At 50.0% G+C, this 19,608-nt stretch overlaps 1 protein-coding gene across 8 annotated transcripts in view; it reads right to left on the reverse strand.

Moving 5' to 3' along the window:
* The window catches only part of EVC2 (EvC ciliary complex subunit 2), a 132,030-nt gene that overhangs the window by 97,767 nt on the left and 14,655 nt on the right, over nucleotides 1-19,608 (reverse strand). For all 8 annotated transcript variants that reach the window (XM_027033388.2, XM_027033446.2, XM_053217587.1 and 5 more), the window contains 3 exons: nucleotides 18,416-18,602; nucleotides 11,385-11,494; nucleotides 5,945-5,998 (listed from right to left, as the gene is read on the reverse strand). In XM_027033388.2, the coding sequence (XP_026889189.1) occupies nucleotides 5,945-5,998; nucleotides 11,385-11,494; nucleotides 18,416-18,602 (351 nt within the window). The remainder of the gene's footprint in view (nucleotides 1-5,944; nucleotides 5,999-11,384; nucleotides 11,495-18,415; nucleotides 18,603-19,608) is intronic.

Genomic DNA, 19,608 nt, shown 5'->3' on the forward strand with positions numbered 1-19,608 from the left:
AAAATAGGACCTACTGGCTAGGGATGTAGCACAGAGACATCAGTCAGCAAATCTGAGCTGCTATTACTGTGACGACTGGAAGGCTGGAGGGAAGGGCAGGAATTAGGAAAACATTTAGGAGACAGAGTCCACTGGTTATGGTGACTGGGTGCTGGAAAGGATGTGTGGGATGCTACAGATGGGGGCCAAAAGCGTCCTTGGATGTCTGGCTTGGTAGGCGGGGGGCTGGTGGGACCAGCCACCACAGGGACAGGTACAGAAATGTATGCACTTAGAGCGCCAGAAATAGGCCCCAAGTTAATCACTCTTTTAAGACTTCCTCTAAAAATCTTGCAGCCAAATTCCACTGATAATCAGTATAAGAACAGATTTCAAAGAGTTGATTTACCATGAACTTCATTAACGAATAAAGAAAGAAAAGCAGTTGAGTGATCCCAGCCTCCTTGTCCCCAGACTCTGACTTTCCCTCTCGTCTCTGACAAAGAATCACGTGCTATTGCCATCCTTTTAATCACGTATTAGCTGAGAGCAGATTCCTTTGATGAGCTCTGTCAGTGCATTCAAGAGGAGCAATGATGGGGAAAAAAGTCCTTTCAAAAAGAATGCTTTCAGTGCTTCTAATCTAACAGCAAGTTACAAAAGCACAAGGAGGAATTATTTACACGTTGACTTCAATTATGTAATAAATAAATTCAAAGACCCGTAGAGGCAAGAAGCCAACGTGTTAGCAGTGGTCCTCTGCTGGTGAGATTATGTGCTAATGTTACTTAACTTTTCCAATTCTTTGCGTATGTGTCTGTACGTGTCTCTGTGTGTGTGTCTGTGTGATACCGGGAGGGTGTTTTCTTTGTCCACGATGGACGTATATTAAATCCCACCCACCTATGCCTCAAAAGACAGAAAAAAGTTTGAAGAGAAAAACATACAGAATGATTTCTCTGAAATTGACTTTAAGAGTAATTTGTTGAAATCCTTCACTTTGAGCTAAAGATCCAAGAAACAGGGGGAGTTACTTACTTGCGGACGTGTGTCCCACAACCCTTGAGGGGCAGCTCTGAGAGCAGACAGTCTCTGGGCTTCCCAGCTGACAATGCTGACAGGAGTGAGAGCTTAGAGGCCGTCACAGGTAGAGGCAATCACACTTACCAACAGAGCTTTGCTGAGGTACCAGTCTGGTGAATAAGCAGATTTGGGAACAAATTGCCCAACAGGACTTTTAACCCTGTCAAGCTTCAGGACCCTGGCCAGTTCCCAGAGCCTCTCCAGACACAGATTTTTGTTTTTTGAACTCTCAAATGAGAAAGTGAAACCAGATAATATTTAAAGTCTCTTCCAGGGCAAAAATTCTGTTCTGGTGTCACAAAAATGTATTAAATGCCAACCAAGGGAACTAGGCCAATGTCACAGAATGACAAGGTTTATCAGATGTCTCAGCGTTGTGGGATTCCCAGCCAAGGGGCTACCAGCATGCCTGGGGGAGGTTCAGGAATCACAGGTGTGCAGAAGTTGGACAGGGTCTTTCAGGACGTTTATGAATTGTCCAGAGCACAGGTAAGAAAAGAACAGCATATACAAGACCAGAGCAATGTGGAAAACACAGGGACCCAGCAGCACCTGGGGACAGTACAGACCAAATTTTCTGATGGATCCTGAATATTACCCTGAGATAACTGGGCTTAATCCAGCAGGCAACAGGGAGTCCCTCCAGAAACAGAAAAGCAAGCAGGTTTTGGGTTTTATAGAAAGATCACTACAGTGAGGACGATGGGTGGAGGGGAGTAGGACTGGACAGTTAGGAGGCCAGTGCAGTAATCCAAACATGAGGTGACACAGAGAAGGTGGACATGATGTGTGAGTGCACACCTCGCATCCTAAGAGCATCTCAAAGCCATGTGATCCTGCCAACAGTTACCTGCTCCCTCCACAAAGGCACAAAGGTACACGCTGCAAATCCCCGTGTTTGAGAAATTCTCATATAGCATATAGCTGTCTACAGACGCATTCTCTTTCTTATTAACAGGACCTCTTTGCATGTCGAAGACACTAATCTCCTTTTATGTGTTACAAGTATTTTCCCAGGTTTGTCACTTTCGTAACGCTGTTTTTAAATGTAAAATTTTCAACTATTTGTGTACTCAAATCCATGGTTCTCCCTCATGGTTTTCTTCCTGTCATATAATGCTAACCTATATTTATTTTTTACAAATCGTTTTATCTAGATTTTAATCTGATGAGGGAGTTCGCTTTATTTTCTTCTAAAAGATCCAGCCAGTTGCCCACAAATGTATGAATGATACACTCTTTTCCCATTGACTTGAAATACCTTTTTATTATACGTACATCTGTGTAGACAATCTATTTTACGCCCTTGGTCTGGCTTTTCCTGCAGAGTTGCATACGGCATTAACATAGCTTTAGAATTTTTTAATATGTGCTAGAAATCCTCCTCTATTACTCTCCAATTGTCACAATGTTCTCACCTAGTTTCATAAATTTGTATCTGCAGGATATAAACTTGAAATGGATTAACTTGATCACATTTCTCCCCCCAGATCCGACTAAAATGATTATTGGAACTGCCTTCTGCATGAATTCGGGGGACGTAACAGGTGGTTTAAACATCTCTCTCTTGGGGCGCCTGGGTGGCGCAGTAGGTTAAGCGTCCGACTTCAGCCAGGTCACAATCTCACAGTCCGGGAGTTCGAGCCCCGCGTCAGGCTCTGGGCTGATGGCTCAGAGCCTGGAGCCTGTTTCCGATTCTGTGTCTCCCTCTCTCTCTGCCCCTCCCCCGTTCATGCTCTGTCTCTCTCTGTCCCAAAAATAAATAAACGTTGAAAAAAAAAATTTAAACATCTCTCTCTTGATTGGATCTGAGATCCCCCTTCTCCCGGTCTCTGCCCCGGCCCCAGCCCTTTCGTGAGCACACGGCACCAACATGAGAAGCTGTGGGGAGGTCCGGTGCAATCTGAACACCCATGTCCAGCACATACAGCATGATTATTTCCTCCCGGAGCCTCTCATGCAACAGACAGAAAGGGCAAGAGGGCTTGAGATAGGAAATGGGGACCTTGCTGTCCTTGGCTGACACCTGCCGATTTCACCCTCAGGAAGGAAAGAGAAAAACAAAGGAGATGATGGGGTCTCCTCCAAGGGTTGAAGAATCCCAGCCTACAAAGCACAGACTTCATGTCTTTACTCTGTTTAGTTGTATGATGGCAGGGAGCCTCCGTCCTCACTGCCCTGCTCCTCCTGTTCACTCTCACACTTTCCTGATGTAATGACGTCACCTCACAGGTTCCCCTGTCAGCCGTGCTAGAACACACTCTGTAGCTGGCAAGAGCCTTGGCTGGGTCATCCATACGCATAGCTCACTGGTGCCAGGAGACTTCGGTTCACATCCCACCAACAGCTGAACCGGCTCAGCCTCGAGGTCAGATCTTCAGCGGCGTATTCTAGAACACCCTTCCTGCGTCTTTAACTAGGTCCTTCCCTTAACGACCTCCAGCTGAATGCTCACCTCCTCCAAGAAGCCTGCCGTCTACCCAGCACTCTTTACTGCCCGTATCTGCAGCATGTATGACCTAGATTTCGGGGTCACAACCTCACACATTCAGTCATGGCAGCTGTGTGTGGTTTGACCTTTGTTCTTCTCATTTAATGTCTCAGTGAGGGCACGGGGACAGCGGGTGGTAGGTGATCTGAGTCTCCAGGCTGCCCCAGACTCCACAACAGCCTGGAATCTCACACTGGGATTGACTCACACGGCACCCGATGGCCCCTTGGGCTTGAGACCATGACACGTGACACCCATTCACGAAAACCACAGAACAGCTGCAGAAGGGTGCTGTCTGCGCGTGCACGTAATAACGATCCCAAAGACCGCAGCTGACGCTTACAGAGCACTTAAAAAACGCCAGGCACGGGGCACCTGGGTGGCTCAGTCAGTTAAGCGTCCGACTTCGGCTCAGGTCACGATCTCGCAGCTTGTGGGTTTGAGCCACGCGACGGGCTCTGTGCTGATGGCTCAGAGCCTGGAGCCTGCTTCGGATTCTGCGTCTCCCTCTCTCTCTGCCCCTCCCCCACTTGCACTCTGTCTCTCTCTCCCTCTCTCTCAAAAATAAATAAACGTTAAAAAATATATTTAAAAAAAAAACCACCAGGCACTGTGCTGAGTGCTTTACATACCTCAATCCATTTACTTTGGTGACCACCCTACGAAGGGGGTACTATTGTCAGTCTCCTTTCATAGCCGGGAAATGGAGACTCAGGGAGGTAAGTAACATATCCACAGTCACATACAATCGGTGGACGGACAGGGAGTCAAAGCTAGGCCCTTGGCCCGAGAACCTGATGCCCCACAACGCTGTAAGGCCATCGCATTTTGTATGCCTCATCTCCCCACTCAACGGTGATCTCCTTGAACATGGTCCACAAGGGCAGGGTCACTGGGACCAGGGGCGGTAAGGCTGACATCCAACCCAATGCTCCACTGCCTGACTGCACCCATGGGTCTGCACCCCACAGTGGGTACCCACTCCTGTTTCCCTTGAAGGCAATGGGTGGCCTGGAGGCTGCCCCGAAGACCTGGGTGTGGCTCATCTCCATCCACGTGAGAGGGCCTGGGGAGTGGAGGAAGGGCTTACAAACATCGGGGAAGTGAACCTTCTCTGACTTTTATTACAGTCACGCAGCGACTAGACAGCAAGCGGCAATCGCCAGCATTGATGACGATCAGCTCGGCCAAGGGATGCTGACCTACTGAGTGCCACCCAGAAGGTAGGGCGCAGAGTGGGGCACAAGGATGCAGCAGACACAGCCCCGACCCTCCAGGGGCTCACAGAGAAGCCAAGATGGTTTGCACCCATCTTCCTGCCTCCCCTGCCCCCCCGAAACCCTCTCCTTGCTCTAGCCAGACTTGGATTTTATTTCCATCTCTTTTGGACAGGGATTTAGCTCCTTAGGAGGCGGCGTGGCCCAGCCTCAGGGCTCTGGAGCCCCAGTGTTCAAACCCTGGTTCTAACGCCCGCAAGAAAAGCACACTCACAGGCCCAAGACTGGCACCCTCTGAGAGGCCACTGTGCAAGGCAGGGCCTCGGCTGGCACGCGGGAGCTTGGGTTTCTGGACGGTAACCACCGCTGCCTGATAAGAGTGGCTCACTGTGCCTAGGCGGCTGTGTAAACAGCGTGGTTTACACTGAACACACTCCTGGGAGTCTGGAACATGCCAGACAAGGGTGCCCGTGTGCCCAGCCTCCAAGAAGAACCCTGGGGCCCGTCTCTGACGAGCCTCCCTGGTGACAACATTGACGTGTGCTGTCACACCTGCTGCTGGAGAACGAAGGGCATCCTGTGGGACTCTGCCGGGAGAGGACTCTGGAAGCTGAGGCCCGGTGTCCTCCAGACCTGGCCCTGTGCCCCTCCGCCCTCCGCTGATTCTCCTTTGCATCCTTTCCGGTAAGAAATCAGCCGGGAGTGTGACTATACGCGGAGTCCTGTGTGTCCTCCTAGTGAACCACCGAGCCTGGGAGTGGTCTTGGGAATCCGGACACACTAGCCAGGTGACCTTGGGCAAATTGCTTGACCCAGCTGTGCCTCGGTTTCCCCATTTATGAAGCGAAGGTGATTTAAAAATGGAACCCAGCCTCCCAGCGCTGCCACGAAGATCACACAACCCCGCGTATGTGAACCGCTCAGAATGCCTGTCTGCAGCAGGTGCTGAGGTAGTGTGAGGTGTGGTCCCACTGTGTGTATACGCCATCCTGTCCAGATGGAAGGGCCATTCGGGAAACCAGCCGACGGCTTCTAGCCACGCTGGGGGACCGCAGACTGCCAAGGCCAGCGGCCGCCCCTCCCCTTGGCTCTGAGGACACCCAGGGACCAACACACCAGCATGAAGGCACATCGGGGCGTAAGGTGGCTGTCCAGCTCGGGCATTTTCTCTTACCTTTATCTTCTCTTCTGCTGTTATGGTGAGAAGGGCTTTTAGTTGTGTTCTGTTCTAGAAAAAGAAAGAAAAAATGCTTTCATCAACAAGTTTTGGGAACCTGACATTTGAGGCACCCGCCACCCGCCGTGCCTGGATATGCACCGGGCCTTGGACTACTGGGCCGGGGGCCTGTGGGGGTCTTGAAGTCCCTTCAGAACAGGAAAAAGGTGGGGCACCTGGGTGGCAGAGTTGGATGAGCGTCCGACTTCAGCTGAGGTCGTGGTCTCACGATTCGTGAGTTCGAGCCCCGAGTCGGGCACTGTGCTGACGGCTCGGAGCCTGGAGCCTGCTTCCGATTCTGCGTCTACCTCTCTCTCTCTCTCTGCCCCTCCCCTGCTCATACGCTGTCTCTCTCTCTCTCAAAAAGGAATAAACTTAAAAAAAAGTTTTTTTTTAAAAGAACAGGGAAAAAGGTCTGTGGAAACGTAGAGCCTCGTTCTCTCCCGGAGGTGCGTGTGAATCCAATCACCAGTTTCCCTAACTGGTGAGAGAGCAGGAACAGAGTGACCTGTGGTGAGATGCCTGGGGTTGGGGTCCGGCCAGACGGGGCAGAGGACGGACTCCGCAGCTCACGGCCACGGGACGGAGGAGCCACGGGCCCTCCCCAGCATCGCTTCCTTCAGGAAAAGTTGCCGACAACGGCGGCGGACGGGGCTCTGCTGAGCTCACCTCCTGGTGGGATGTGCCCGGCCCCCAAACCCCAACGCCCCACGGGTCTGCCTGCCCGGGTCGCATCTCCTCTGCTCGGGAGCTACAGGGAAACGGGAAACCGCAGGGTGTTAGGACAGCTAGCTGTCCAAGCGCGCGGCATCGGAGAAGACGCACGGCGAGAACACATTTCCTCCTGGGAAAGCAGGCAGAAGGTCTGGCAACTGGGTTGGTGGTCAGAGCCAGACTGCCAGGGCTCACACCAGGCTCTCTCACTCACCAGCAACCTGACCTTCGGCAAGATATTGACTTCCCTGCGCCTCGGTCTTCTCATCTGTAAAACGGGAACCCTATTCAACTCGTGGGGTTGCCATGAGGATTAAATTAGCCAGGATACAATCCAGAAGTGTGCGTGGCACACGGAGGGAGCCCCGAAAGCATTCTCGCTGGTGGCTGTAGCCGTGGTATCGTTGTGTACAACCTGGCCTTGAGGCTTGGAGCTTGGAGCCTATGAGCGAGGCAGCCCTGTGTTGTTCTATCACAGCCGCTGCGGAGGCCTCTCTGTCTCACTGGAGGGACAGTCCATCTCCGGTGGAACCCCCTACCCACATCCCACAGCAGCTACAGTAGCAGCCCAAACCCGTTAAGGGCCAGCAGGCCAACCTAATGGAGGCTTTGAAGGGAAATAAAAACACTACCAGGTCCTTTTCTAGGGGGAAAGGGAATTTAAAAACAAAACAAAACAAACAAACAAAACAAAAAACAACAACAAATATGAGGCTGCATTCAGAAGCACACATTCAATTAACGTTTTCCATGCCCTTCTCTCTCTCCGGGTCCCTCCTCCCGGTGTTTTCTGACACCCAAGGTCTAAGCCGAGAGAAGCTTCAATCAAGTGTGTGACAAAGCTTGACTTCAGCTCTTTGCAAAACATAAATCCTCAGCCCCGTGCTTGCTGCGGGAACTTCAAGGCTTGAGCAACACGCTTTTTTTTTTTTACTTTTTTTTCTAAAAAATGTTTAATGTTTATTTATTTGAGGGGGTGGAGAATGAGTGGAGGAGGGGCAGAGAAGGGGGGGAAGAGGGAGGGAGGGAGGGAGGGAGGGAGAGAGAGAGAGTCCCAAGCAGGCCCTACACTGTCAGTGCAGAGCCTCACATGGGGCTTGAACTCATGAACCAGGAGATCATGACCTGAGCCCAAATCAAGAGTCAGACACTCAACCGACTGAGCCACCCAGGCGCCCCAAGGAACACGCTTTAGATCACAGCATGAAGTCAGCAAACACGGACCAAGTAAAATATAGTGGTGACTGCATAATGTGTAAGGTGGGCAGGAAATGTTCATAAGACACTTGACATAAACGTTCTAGGTCTTTCCCCGTTAGCCATCCATCACCTAGGGCGTGTTTTATCTAAACTTGTATGAATGTGGGGTACGCGTGTGTGTGTTTGAGAAAGCGGCTTCCAGATCCAAACTCCATGCACCTGTGGCTGTACCACCTCCTGCTGAGGGAATCGGTGAGTGGGAGCCACAGTTGGTCCCCCCCGCCCCGGCTTATCTGCCAGGGACGCATTCCAGGACGCCCAGTGGATGCCCGAACCCGCACTAGGTGTGTTTTTTTCTGTACATATACACAGTTTCACTGATAAATGAGGCACAGTAAGAGACTGACAACAATAACTAAAAGTAACAATACAGTGTAGTAAAAGTTACGTGAATGTGCTCGCGTGAATGTGCTCGCTCGCTCTCTCGCAAAATGCCTTCTGCCCTGTACTCGCCTGTCAGTTAGTGACAATGTGCAGATTACACACCCCTGGGATGAGATGAAGGAGGTGAATGGCACGGGCCTTGTGACATGGCCTCAGACTACTATTGACCTGCTGACCACAGGTCAGAAGGAACGTCAGGCTCCAGACCACGGCTGGTCTGGGTAACGGCAAGCACCGGAAACAAGACCGTGAACAAGGCGGGGCGGGGCGGGCGCTGTATTCTTGCGGTCTCCTCCGTTACTCTGATGCCATTCTAAAACGCCGGAAGGAGAAGAGATCCGGGTGAGACCCTTCCTGCTCCTGTCATCGTTCCGACGGGGACACCGAGGCCACCGAGGCCGCACCGCTTCTGAAACACAGCCGGGGGGCGGTTCCCAAGCTCTGCCGGGTCGGCCATCGCCCCCACTCTACTGGAAGGATTCCATCCTGTGGAGTGCTTGCCTGTTTAAATAACGGTCATTTCCGCCCCCCTCTTGTCGTATCCAACGTCTTGGGACTGACTGACACGCAGAGCTAACCAGTGCTCTCCTGTGCAGCCACTGGAGTCTCACTCAGAATTTGGGTCATTATCAGCCCCAAACACACTTGACCTTCTCCACATCATGGATGGAATCCCAGCAGCCCCCGATGGACTGTGAGGTCCAATCGGATGAAACGACTTGAGAACCCCGGTACAGGAGCCCCTTGTCCACTCCCAGCACTCGCTCGCTCACTCGGCAAGCACCGGGCCCCCAGGACCCATTTCCATGGCGGAATCTAGGTCGGGGCAATGCTGACCGTCTACCAGAGCCGGCAGGCAGGAGCCCCGAACGCAGGCCAGTGAAGCTCGGAATTCAGGAATCTTCAGGTGGGCGGGTGGGCACTTTCCTCTCCATCTGCAGAACTGTCCAGAGAGCGCCCTGAAGGTCTGGAAGGGGTAGGAAACTGCAGGCCATTGCACAGAGACACATCGTTTCCCCACAGAAGACTGGAGACATTAGTAGAATCATCCCCTTCCCTGAGGTTCAGAGACATTAAAAAATAAAAGAGAGGTGCCTGGGTGGCTCAGGCGGTGAAGCATCTGATTCTTGATTTCAGCTCAGGTCACGACTGCATGGTTTGTGGATTCGAGCCCTGCATCGCAGGCCGTCAGGCACAGAGCCTGCTTGGGAGTCTCGCCCTCTCTCTGCCCCTCTCTGCTCACGCTCGCCTTCTCTCTCTCTCTCTCTCAAAAATAAATAAATAAACTTAAAAAAATAAAAACTTGCCTGAGATTCATTAGTTTACAGATTTGTTCATTCATTTATTCAACAAATATTTACTGGGTTATTTCCTGTGCAGAGGTCTATTTTTTGGCACTGGGAACACAAGGTGTCAAGAGGAAAGACGAGGTCCCTGGTCTCACGGAACCAGGGGGAGTGTGAGGGTTTCTTATGGAAGTAAGAGTCAATACGACAGCAACACATCAAGCAAAGGAACAGACAGGACCCATCAAGGCGCGGCGGCTTGGGCAGTGCCCTTGAGTGAGTGAGGGGCCCCTCCGTCCCTCCCCCACCGCCCCGCCCCACACCCGCCTTCCCCGGAGCACGTCCTGGGGGTCTGAGGTCTGAATGTTCCAGGATGAGGAGGGGCGGGCTTTCAGTTTCTTTGACTTTCTGAGTTTCCCACTGTTGGTTTCTGTCACCTTCTTATATTCTGATTTTCACTTACTTGGTTTCCTGTCGTCTGAAATTGGGAAGGTATTTCTTCTGGGTCATGTCGCCACTATTTCTGCATCCTTCTTTGTCCTCTGTTCTTGACTGGGTACCTGATTATTTTCTGAGACATTTGTCTCGTCCGACAGGTTGATAGTTTCCCTGTATCAGGTCTTTACCTTTTCGGAATCTTTCTTTTATCTTATTTTGTCTAGGATTTTTTTCCTAGTGCAGCAGCAAAGTCACACTGGCCGTCGGCCTTGGGTGGAAGGAGCCGGAAGCCGTGCAGTCCGATTAGGATTCTGTGGCGTGACCTGGGACAGTCACGCTCGGAGCCTCATTTTCCCCATCTAGTAAAAGGTACTTTTTCCAGGGGCCGGAGTCATAACAAAGTGACCAACGTAACTAGAACATGAGGTCCTTGAGGACATGGATGCACTCTCCTCCTGTGTCCCCACAAGGTGCACAGCATCCTGGCATGACACTCAACTGTACACACAGATTAAAAGGTGACTGAAAAATGAAGACACTAACAGTAATGGTGTTACAGGCTGAATCGTGTCCCCTCAAAACCCGGATGTCGAAGCCCGAGCTCCCAACACCTCACGACGTGACTGTATTTGGAGGTGGGGACTTTACAGAGGTGATTAACCTGAAATGAGGCCATTAGGGTGGACCCTGATCCAATCCGACTGGTGTCCTTATAAGAAGAGGGGATCAGGACACAGACACATGGAGGGATGTCCGCGTTAGGACACGGGGAGAAGACAGCCATCTACACACCAGGGAGACAGGCCTCTGAAGGCACCAAATGCCCACAACTTGACCTCAGACTTCCAGCCCCAGGAGCACGTAAAAAATGGATGTGTGTTTGCTGTTAAGCCACCCACTCTGTGGAACTCTGTCAAGGCAGCTCATAGCGAACTCACATAAACAGGAACTACTGGGCTGAATGCCTATTATATGCAAAACACAGGGACGACAAATTAAAGCTAGTGATGACTTATCTTTATAATAACCTTATGTCAGGCCCACAGGAGTTGAGTAATGAAGGTCCCGATGAGATGCCAGGGAGCCAGGTTCATGGAAAAGTGTGTGAGATTCAAGGGCCCACGCACTCGTCTGGAATTCAGTATCACTGGAGGAAGGAAAGAGGGAAGGAAGGAAGGAGAGAGGGTAGAAAGCAGGGAGGGAAGGGAAGAAGGGAGGGAGGGAAGAAAGGAAAAAGCTAACAGATACCGTGCCCCAAGTGTCAATGCTTCTAAAACAAGAGTGATAAGACAGAAATCAGAGTAACAGGGAAATACCGGTGCTGAGCTCTGGAAGGTGAGCCAGGCAGGAAGCATCAGGACATCTCCGCTCCCAATTTCTCCGGCCTGGATGGAGGCTGTGTAGCTGACCGAGAAGGAGTCTCCAACTGCTCAGAAAGAAAGCAGGTGTGAGTCAAGAAGGGGCCCCTCCACCACACCCCGGACAAGCCACACGTCAACGGAAGCCACCATCATCACTGACGTGGGCAGCGAGGGCACCGCTCGGGTCTCAGGGGCCCGTCATCAGGACGGTGAACTACGCATGCCCACTCATGGGGTCCCTCTTTGTCACCTGGAAGAGGCTGTCAGCACGTGCTCGGTCTTACCTTGGCCCCCGGGCCCAGCCAGCATTGCCCGGGATGGGGTGGGTCAGTCTTCCTGGTCCAGGATAAGGCTCACTCCCACATTTGGGAAACCCAGAACCTTTTGTTTTGTCTGGGCTCCAGGTGAGGGCCTATTTACCCCCTGCAATCCGGTCCACACAACTAAAGAAGACGGTCTCCACGGGATTTTTGAGCCTTGGCCGACAGACCAACAGTAAGCACTACTTTGACCCCTCCAGGGGACTGGTTCTGTGAGCACAGCAAGGGGTACGGGGAGGCAGGACCCGGGAGGGGCTCTAGAGGTCACCATGGGTTCACGTGGGGCCCCCTCCAGCCACACGGTTTCTAGCTGGCCCTCGACTGCTTCATGACAAAAACCAATTGGATTTCAAGGGAAGCTTCCCTGGAAGACAGGGTCCGTGGCTCAAAGCTCTCCTTAGTAGGAAGCCAGAACCGAACTTTCCAGCTCTCCCAGCTCCGCTACTGGACAGGGGCCACACCCGGACCCCAAGGTGAACGAACCGCCCGGGAAGAGAGGAACTCCAGAAGAGGTCGGGTGACAGAGAGGCCACCATGTGGGTTTCTAGCTTTGCAGGAGGCAGCGTGCCCTCAGCCCCGCTTCCTGGAGGTGCCCCCCCGCCCCCCGTCTGATGTTGGAGGTAGATGATGCCCACCTTAAGTACTAACAGTGGATGCTTCCACTGAGCTGATGTCCTCAGGTGGCTCTAGGCACCTGCCAGGGACCAAAGGCTCTCGGGGAACTAAAACCAATAAGGAACATCTCTGTCCCAGTTCTTTACGACGGGTGCCTCCAGCCTTAGCCACGGTGCATGAAAGTGTTGAGTGCTGGGTCTGGGGACAAGGCTGTGCCCGGCCAGAGCTGACCCTGGCTTCTTGTCTGGTGGTGGTGGGGCCGAGATTGTGATACTTTTTTTTTTTTAACATCTTTGAGATACAACTTACGTCTCACCCCAAGGTGTAGCCAACCGCTATTCTACTTTTTGGGGACTAAGTTGCCTTTCTGGACACTTGGTAGAAATGGAATCATATACTAGGTGTTGCTTGTGTTTGATTTCTTTTACTGACATTTTTTTGAGGTGCATCTATGCTGTAGCATCGGTCAGTACTGACTTCATTTTCTTATTATTTATTTATTTTTGAGACAGAGAGACAGAGCGTGAGTGGGGGAGGAGCAGAGAGAGAGGGAGATACAGAATCCGAGGCAGGCTCCAGGCTCTGAGCTGTCAGCACACAGCCCGACACGGGGCTCGAACTCACAAACCGCGAGATCAGGACCTGAGCTGACGTCAGGCGCTTGACCGACTGAGCCCCCCCAGGCGCCCCAGTCCTTCCTTCCTTCTCAGTGCGAGTGCTACTGCATTGTGGGGACAGACCACACTGTGTGTGTATCGAAAGTCTCCTGTGTTCCTTAACTCTGGAATTTTTCAGAATTGAGGCATGCAAGAAACCTGGCATTCTGCTCATTCAGCTTCCAAGACAAAGAATCTGCATCCTTTCTGCTGCTGAAGGGACCCCAGCTCTTTCTAGACAGTTGTAGCCCTCGGGTGGGTGGGGGGCGGATAGAATAAAATATTAGGAGGATGGTGTGGGGGATTTTAATTTAATTTGAGAAAGTTGGACTTTGGACTTCAAACTTAGAAGGGCAAAGATTCTGATCTCAGATTTTAATTCCTTTCAGACTTGAATATATTTGGGTTTCAATTTGTAAGGGATTCACTCCTAAAATTTTCATTTCTCCCTGAGAATTCGCAAAAGGGAGGCGCTGGCGGGTCAGTGCTGGCGGACCTTTATGCCGATGAGCTCGGGGCTATCCCTCAATCACACTGCAAAACCCCTGACGCGCCTCGTTGACTAGGGTGGCAGGTCGTGTCTAAATGGCCGTTACAGAGTGCTGCTATAAACGATGGGGTACCAGTGCCCCTCTGCATCAGCACCCCTGTATCCCTTGGGTAAATTCCAAGCAGTGCTATTGCCAGGTCATAGGGTAGATCGAGTTTTAATTTTTTGAGGAACCTCCACACTCTTTTCCAATAGCCAGATTATGGAAAGAGCCTAAATGTCCATCAACTGATGAATGGATAAAGAAATTGTGGTTTCTATACACAATGGAATACTACGTGGCAATGAGAAAGAATGCAATCTGGCCTTTTGTAGCAACGTGGATGGAAGCGGAGAGTGTTATGCTAAGTGAAATAAGTCCTACAGAGAAAGACAGATACCATATGTTTTCACTCTTATGTGGATCCTGAGAAACTTAACAGAAGACCACAGGGGAGGGGAAGGAAAAAAAACGAGAGAGGGAGGGAGCCAAACCATAAGAAACTCTTAAATAGAGGAGCCAAGGTGGCAGAACAGCACGGAAGCTTTTTGTGTGTCTCGCGTCCATGAAATAGAGCCAGACCAACACTAAACCATCCTACACGCCTAGAAAACCGACTGGAGGATTAACACAACAAGCTGCACAACCTGAACCACAGAATTCAGCATCTAATCAAAAACTCAACAAGGATACAATGAATTTGAATGACACACTGGACCAGATGGACTTAACAGATGTATTCAGAACATTTCATCCTGTAGCAGCAGAATATACAGAATATACATATACTGGGACACAAATCAGCCCTAAGTAAATACAAAAAGATCGAGATCATACCATGCATATTCTGTATATACAGAATATACATATACTGGGACACAAATCAGCCCTAAGTAAATACAAAAAGATCGAGATCATACCATGCATATTCTGTATATACAGAATATACATATACTGGGACACAAATCAGCCCTAAGTAAATACAAAAAGATCGAGATCATACCATGCATATTTTCAGACCACAGCGCTATGAAACTCGAAATCAACCACAAGAAAAAAGTTGGAAAGGTAACAAATACTTGGAGACTGAAGAACATCCTACTAAAGAATAAATGGGCTAACCAAGAAGTTAAAGAGGAAATTAAAAAGTATATGGAAGTCAATGAAAATGATAACACCACAACCCAAAACCTCTGGGACTCAGCAAAGGCAGTCATGAGAGGAAAGTACATAGCAATCCAGGCCTTCCTAAAGAAGGAAGAAAGATCTCAGATACACAACCTAACCTTACGCCTTAAGGAGCTGGAAAAAGAACAGCAAATAAAACCCAAAACCAGCAGAAGACAGGAAATAATAAAGATTAGAGCAGAAATTAATGCTATCAAAACCAAAAAAACCCCAGTAGAACAGATCAATGAAACCAGAAGCTGGTTCTTTGAAAAAATTAACAAAATTGACACACCACTAGTCAGTATGATCAAAAAGAAAAAGGAAAGGGACCAAATAAATAAAATCAAGAATGAAAGAGGAGAGATCACAACAAACACAGCAGAAATAAAAACAATAATAAGGGAATAGGATGAACAATTATATGCCAATAAAACGGGCAATCTGGAAGAAACGGACAAATTCCTAGAAACATATACACTACCAAAACTGAAACAGGAAGAAATAGAACATTTGAACAGACCCATAACCAGTAAGGAAATCAAATTAATAATCAAAAATCTGCCAAAAACCAAGAGTCCAGGGCCAGATGGCTTTCCAGGGGAATTCTACCAAACATTTAGGGAAGAGTTAACACCTATTCTCTTGAAACTGTTCCAAAAAATAGAAATGAAAGGAAAACTTCCAAGCTCTTTCTATGAAGCCAGCGTTACCTTGATTCCAAAACCAGACAGAGACCCCACTAAAAAGGAGAACTATAGACCAATTTCCCTGATGAACATGGATGCAAAAATCCTCAACAAGATATTAGCCAACCGGCTCCAACAATACATTAAAAAAATTATTCACCACGACCAAATGGGACTCATACCTGGGATGCAGAGCTCATTCAATATCTGCAAAACAATTAACGTAATTCATCACATCAATAAAAGAAAGGACAAGAACCATATGATCCTCTCAATAGATGCAGAGAAAGCATTTGACAAAATAGAGCATGCTTTCTTGATAAAAACCCTCAAGAAAGTAGGGATTGAAGGAGTATACCTCGAGATCATAAAAGCCATATATGAACGACCTAACGCTAATATCCTCCTCAACGGGGAAAAACTGAGAGCTTTCCCCCTAAGGTCAGGAACAAGACAGGGATGTCCACTCTCACCACTGTTATTCAACATAGTATTGGAAGTCTTAGCCTCTGCAGTCAGACAACACAAAGAAATAAAAGGCATCCAAATGGGCCAGGAGGAGGTCAACCTTGCACTCTTCGCACACGACATGATCCTCTATATGGAAAATCCCAAAGATTCCACCAAAAAAATTGCTAGAATTGATTCATGAATTCAGCAAAGTTGCAGGATATAAAATCAACGCACAGAAATCGGCTGCATTCCTACACACCAACAATGAAGCGACAGAAAGAGAAATCAAGGAATCGATCCCATTGACAGTTGCACCAAAAACCATAAAATATTAGGAATAAATCTAACCGAAGAGGTGAAAAATCTATACGCTGAAAACTATAGAAAGCTTATGAAAGAAATTGAAGAAGACACACAAAAAAATGGAAAAAGATTCCATGCTCCTGGATAGGAAGAGCAAATATTGTTAAAATGTCGATACTACCCAAAGCAATCTACATATTCAGTGCAGTCCCTATCAAAATAACACCAGCATTCTTCACGGAGCTAGAACAAATAATCCTAAAATTTGTATGGAACCAGAAGAGACCCCGAAGAGCCAAAGCAATCTTGAAAAAGAGAACCAAAGCAGGAGGCATCACAATCCCAGACTTTATTCAAGCTGTAACCACCAAGACAGTATGGTACTAGGACAAAAACAGACACTCACATCAATGGTGCAGAACAGAAAACCCAGAAATGGACCCACAAACGTATGGCCAACTAATCTTTGACAAAGCAGGAAAGAATATCTCTTCAGCAAGTGGTGCTGGGAAAACTGGACAGCGACATGCAGAAGAATGAACCTGGACCGCTTTCTTACATCATACACAAAAATAAACTCAAAACGGATGAAAGACCTCAATGTAAGACGGGAAGCCATCATAATCCTCGAGGAGAAAGCAGGCAAAAACCTCTTTGGCCTCAGCCACAGCAACTTCTTAGTCGACACGTCTCCAGAGGCAAGGGCAGAAGCCGGCAGGCGAGGGAAGTGACAAGTGTGGTCGGGCAGGACCACAGATGATGGAAGGCACTGGGGGAACGAGAGGAGAGAGGCAGGCCAGCCGGGTCACAGCCGGGAGGTGTGGGGAGGGACGCCAGGGCAGAGCCAGGGAAGGCTGTCTCACTTGGTCTCGGCTAGGACTCTGTGAGGCGCTGATACACGCACGGGCCATCCCAAGTTCAGAGAAGTTCAGTCCCTTCCAGAGGAGACACATCTCCAAAGTGGCCAAGCGAGGAGTCAAATCTAGGTCCATTTGAGACCGAGTCTGTGCTCTGCTTGTGGCCCCACGTTCTGTCCTCTGAACACCAGCTTAAGGAATGGGGAGGATTTATTTTTGCATCTTTGAAAGAAAACGCTGAGGATCGCTTAGCTGGGACGTATCGTAATAGTTCTTATGACATTACTTAAACCACAGCCAGGATAGACATTGCCCCGCTCATGGGCCAAATCTGTTCATAGCTTCAGTCAATAGTAAGGGGTCGAGAATGATTCTGAGGCCCTACACAGGCCCACAGGGAAAGCGTGGGCTGATTGCTGAGCAATGTGGACCCTGGACATGGAAGTGGAGGGGCCAGTCCTGCGCATGTGACAGGCACAACAGCATAATGGTCACGGGGGGCAGTCGTTTCCTCTGTAGAGGAGGTGGGTACTCGGAGTAAAAGAAGTCTCACCCTCCTAAGAAGACTGATAGTCCTGAAATCATGCTAACAACTAATCCCAGAATTCGTTTAAACCTGCTTAACTAACCAGGGCGCCTGGGGGGGCTCAGTCGGTCGGGCGTCCGACTTCGGCTCAGGTCATGATCTCACGGCTCGTGAGTTCGAGCCCCGTGTCGGGCTCCGTGCTGACAGCTCGGAGCCTGGAACCTGCTTCAGATTCTGTGTCTCCCTCTCTCTCTCTGCCCCTCCCCAACTCACGCTCTGTCTCTCCAGCTCTCAAAAAGAAATAAACACGAAAAAAAAATTTAAGCCTGGTTAATTAACCCATGCAACTTGCCTCAGGAAACACCTCTCCAAAAGCCAGCCAGTGACGGCGGCAGAGGCAGTCCAGAGAACACGCTAGAACACGTACGGACATCTTGTGCGCGTGCTTCCGGGGCTGATGTCAAACTGCTCCCACCTGTACCTGGAGACAAGACCTGCGTTTCACTGATAAATCTGGTCATCTGGCGGTGGATGAACTGGGGTTCACTAGGAACTCTGCCTTTCTGTACGTGTGAAATTTTTCATGACCAAAAATTGAGACAATAATAAAAATAATAAAAGTACATATTTTTTCAAACCTCTTTCCCCCAATCCTGCCTCTCTCTAACCTAAGTAACAAATCCAGCTTTTCGGGTGTGGATATTGAGCCACGGAGGCGGAGGTCTCCTCTGCCAATACCTGACAGCGAACTCCACTGGGAGTGAACCTACGTCACGTGTTTAAGGACACACCTGCCACGCATCGCACGATCCACCAGCGTCTCTAAGTATGTTCACATTCCCTCCCTGACCTAACACACTCTGCTCTCACCTTGCAGAAACTTCTTTCTGAAAGCCTGGAATCCTGCCGAGGTCCTGTTTCCAGTCGACCCCCTGATGGAGAGGCCGGTTATGTTGTCAAGCAGGAGCAGATCTGAGAGGTTGGTGGCCACGGGGGTCCCGGCATTGACAACAAGCAGTCTCACCTGAGCCGTCTGCATTTCGCTCTGCCCGGACACCTAGGACAGGAGGTGACACAGGAGCAGATTTACTGGCAAGTCCAACCTCCTAGGATAACCACCCCCCCCCGAAAGTCCAACCTCCTAGTATGAACACCCCCCCCGCCCCCGCCAGCTCAACTTCGTGCACATCGGGTCTCCAGGCAGAGGGAGGGCACTACAGTCTCACTGGGTCCTGACAACATATCAGGTCTGATTTCAAAGGCCCCAGGAGTGTCTTGACTCATGCTTTGCTAAGCTGTTGCTTGGTGACCATTTCAAAGGGAACTGGGACCCTGAAATGCAGCGAAATTACTCCTACAGAGAAATGGCAACAAGCATATTGAAGCACAGAACCACAGTCAGGCTGGGGACATTGTGGCCACCGGCATCACCAAGAAAAGCAAACAATGGCTCTTGCTCCCTTGGTCATTTTGAAGATTCAGCCCAGCCCCGGGGACCTGCCCAGAGCCTCTGACTGCCATCCGACCTCCAGGAAGGAGCAAGCCCATCTCCAGCCTCCCGGCCAGTCTCCCCCATGCAGGCAGGTTCTGCTTGGCCATGGGTCTGAATGGCTCGGCTGCCGGAAGCTGCCTGGCGGCCCATGCAGCTGAGCTCCCCGCCTGGCCTCTGCAACCTTGCCCTGTTCCCACTCTCTAAGCTTTCCCCACCACCCCTGCCCTGCCTTCAGCCAGCCCAGCTGGAAACGATGTAGGAGCTGAGGACAGAGGGAAGCAGTGTATGTATACACATAGGTGTGCATGCATGCACACACACACACACACACACACACACACTCATAACTGCATGCATACGGCAGAAACATCTCCACAAAGACTTAGGAGAAACTATTTGCACCAATCATATCCAGGATGGGGGGCAGGACAGCTGAAGGCCTGAGATAAAACCGGGCTTGTGCAGTAAAGGGTTAACCTTGCAGATCTGGATGGCCCAGACCCTGCACACTCGGAAGAAGAAAGGACCGCCCCTTGACCAGCTCCTGGTTGGTTAACCTGTAAAGCCCTTG

The sequence above is a fragment of the Acinonyx jubatus genome, chromosome B1 (genome assembly GCF_027475565.1).
Source record: "Acinonyx jubatus isolate Ajub_Pintada_27869175 chromosome B1, VMU_Ajub_asm_v1.0, whole genome shotgun sequence".
NCBI classification, from domain to species: Eukaryota; Metazoa; Chordata; class Mammalia; order Carnivora; family Felidae; genus Acinonyx; species Acinonyx jubatus.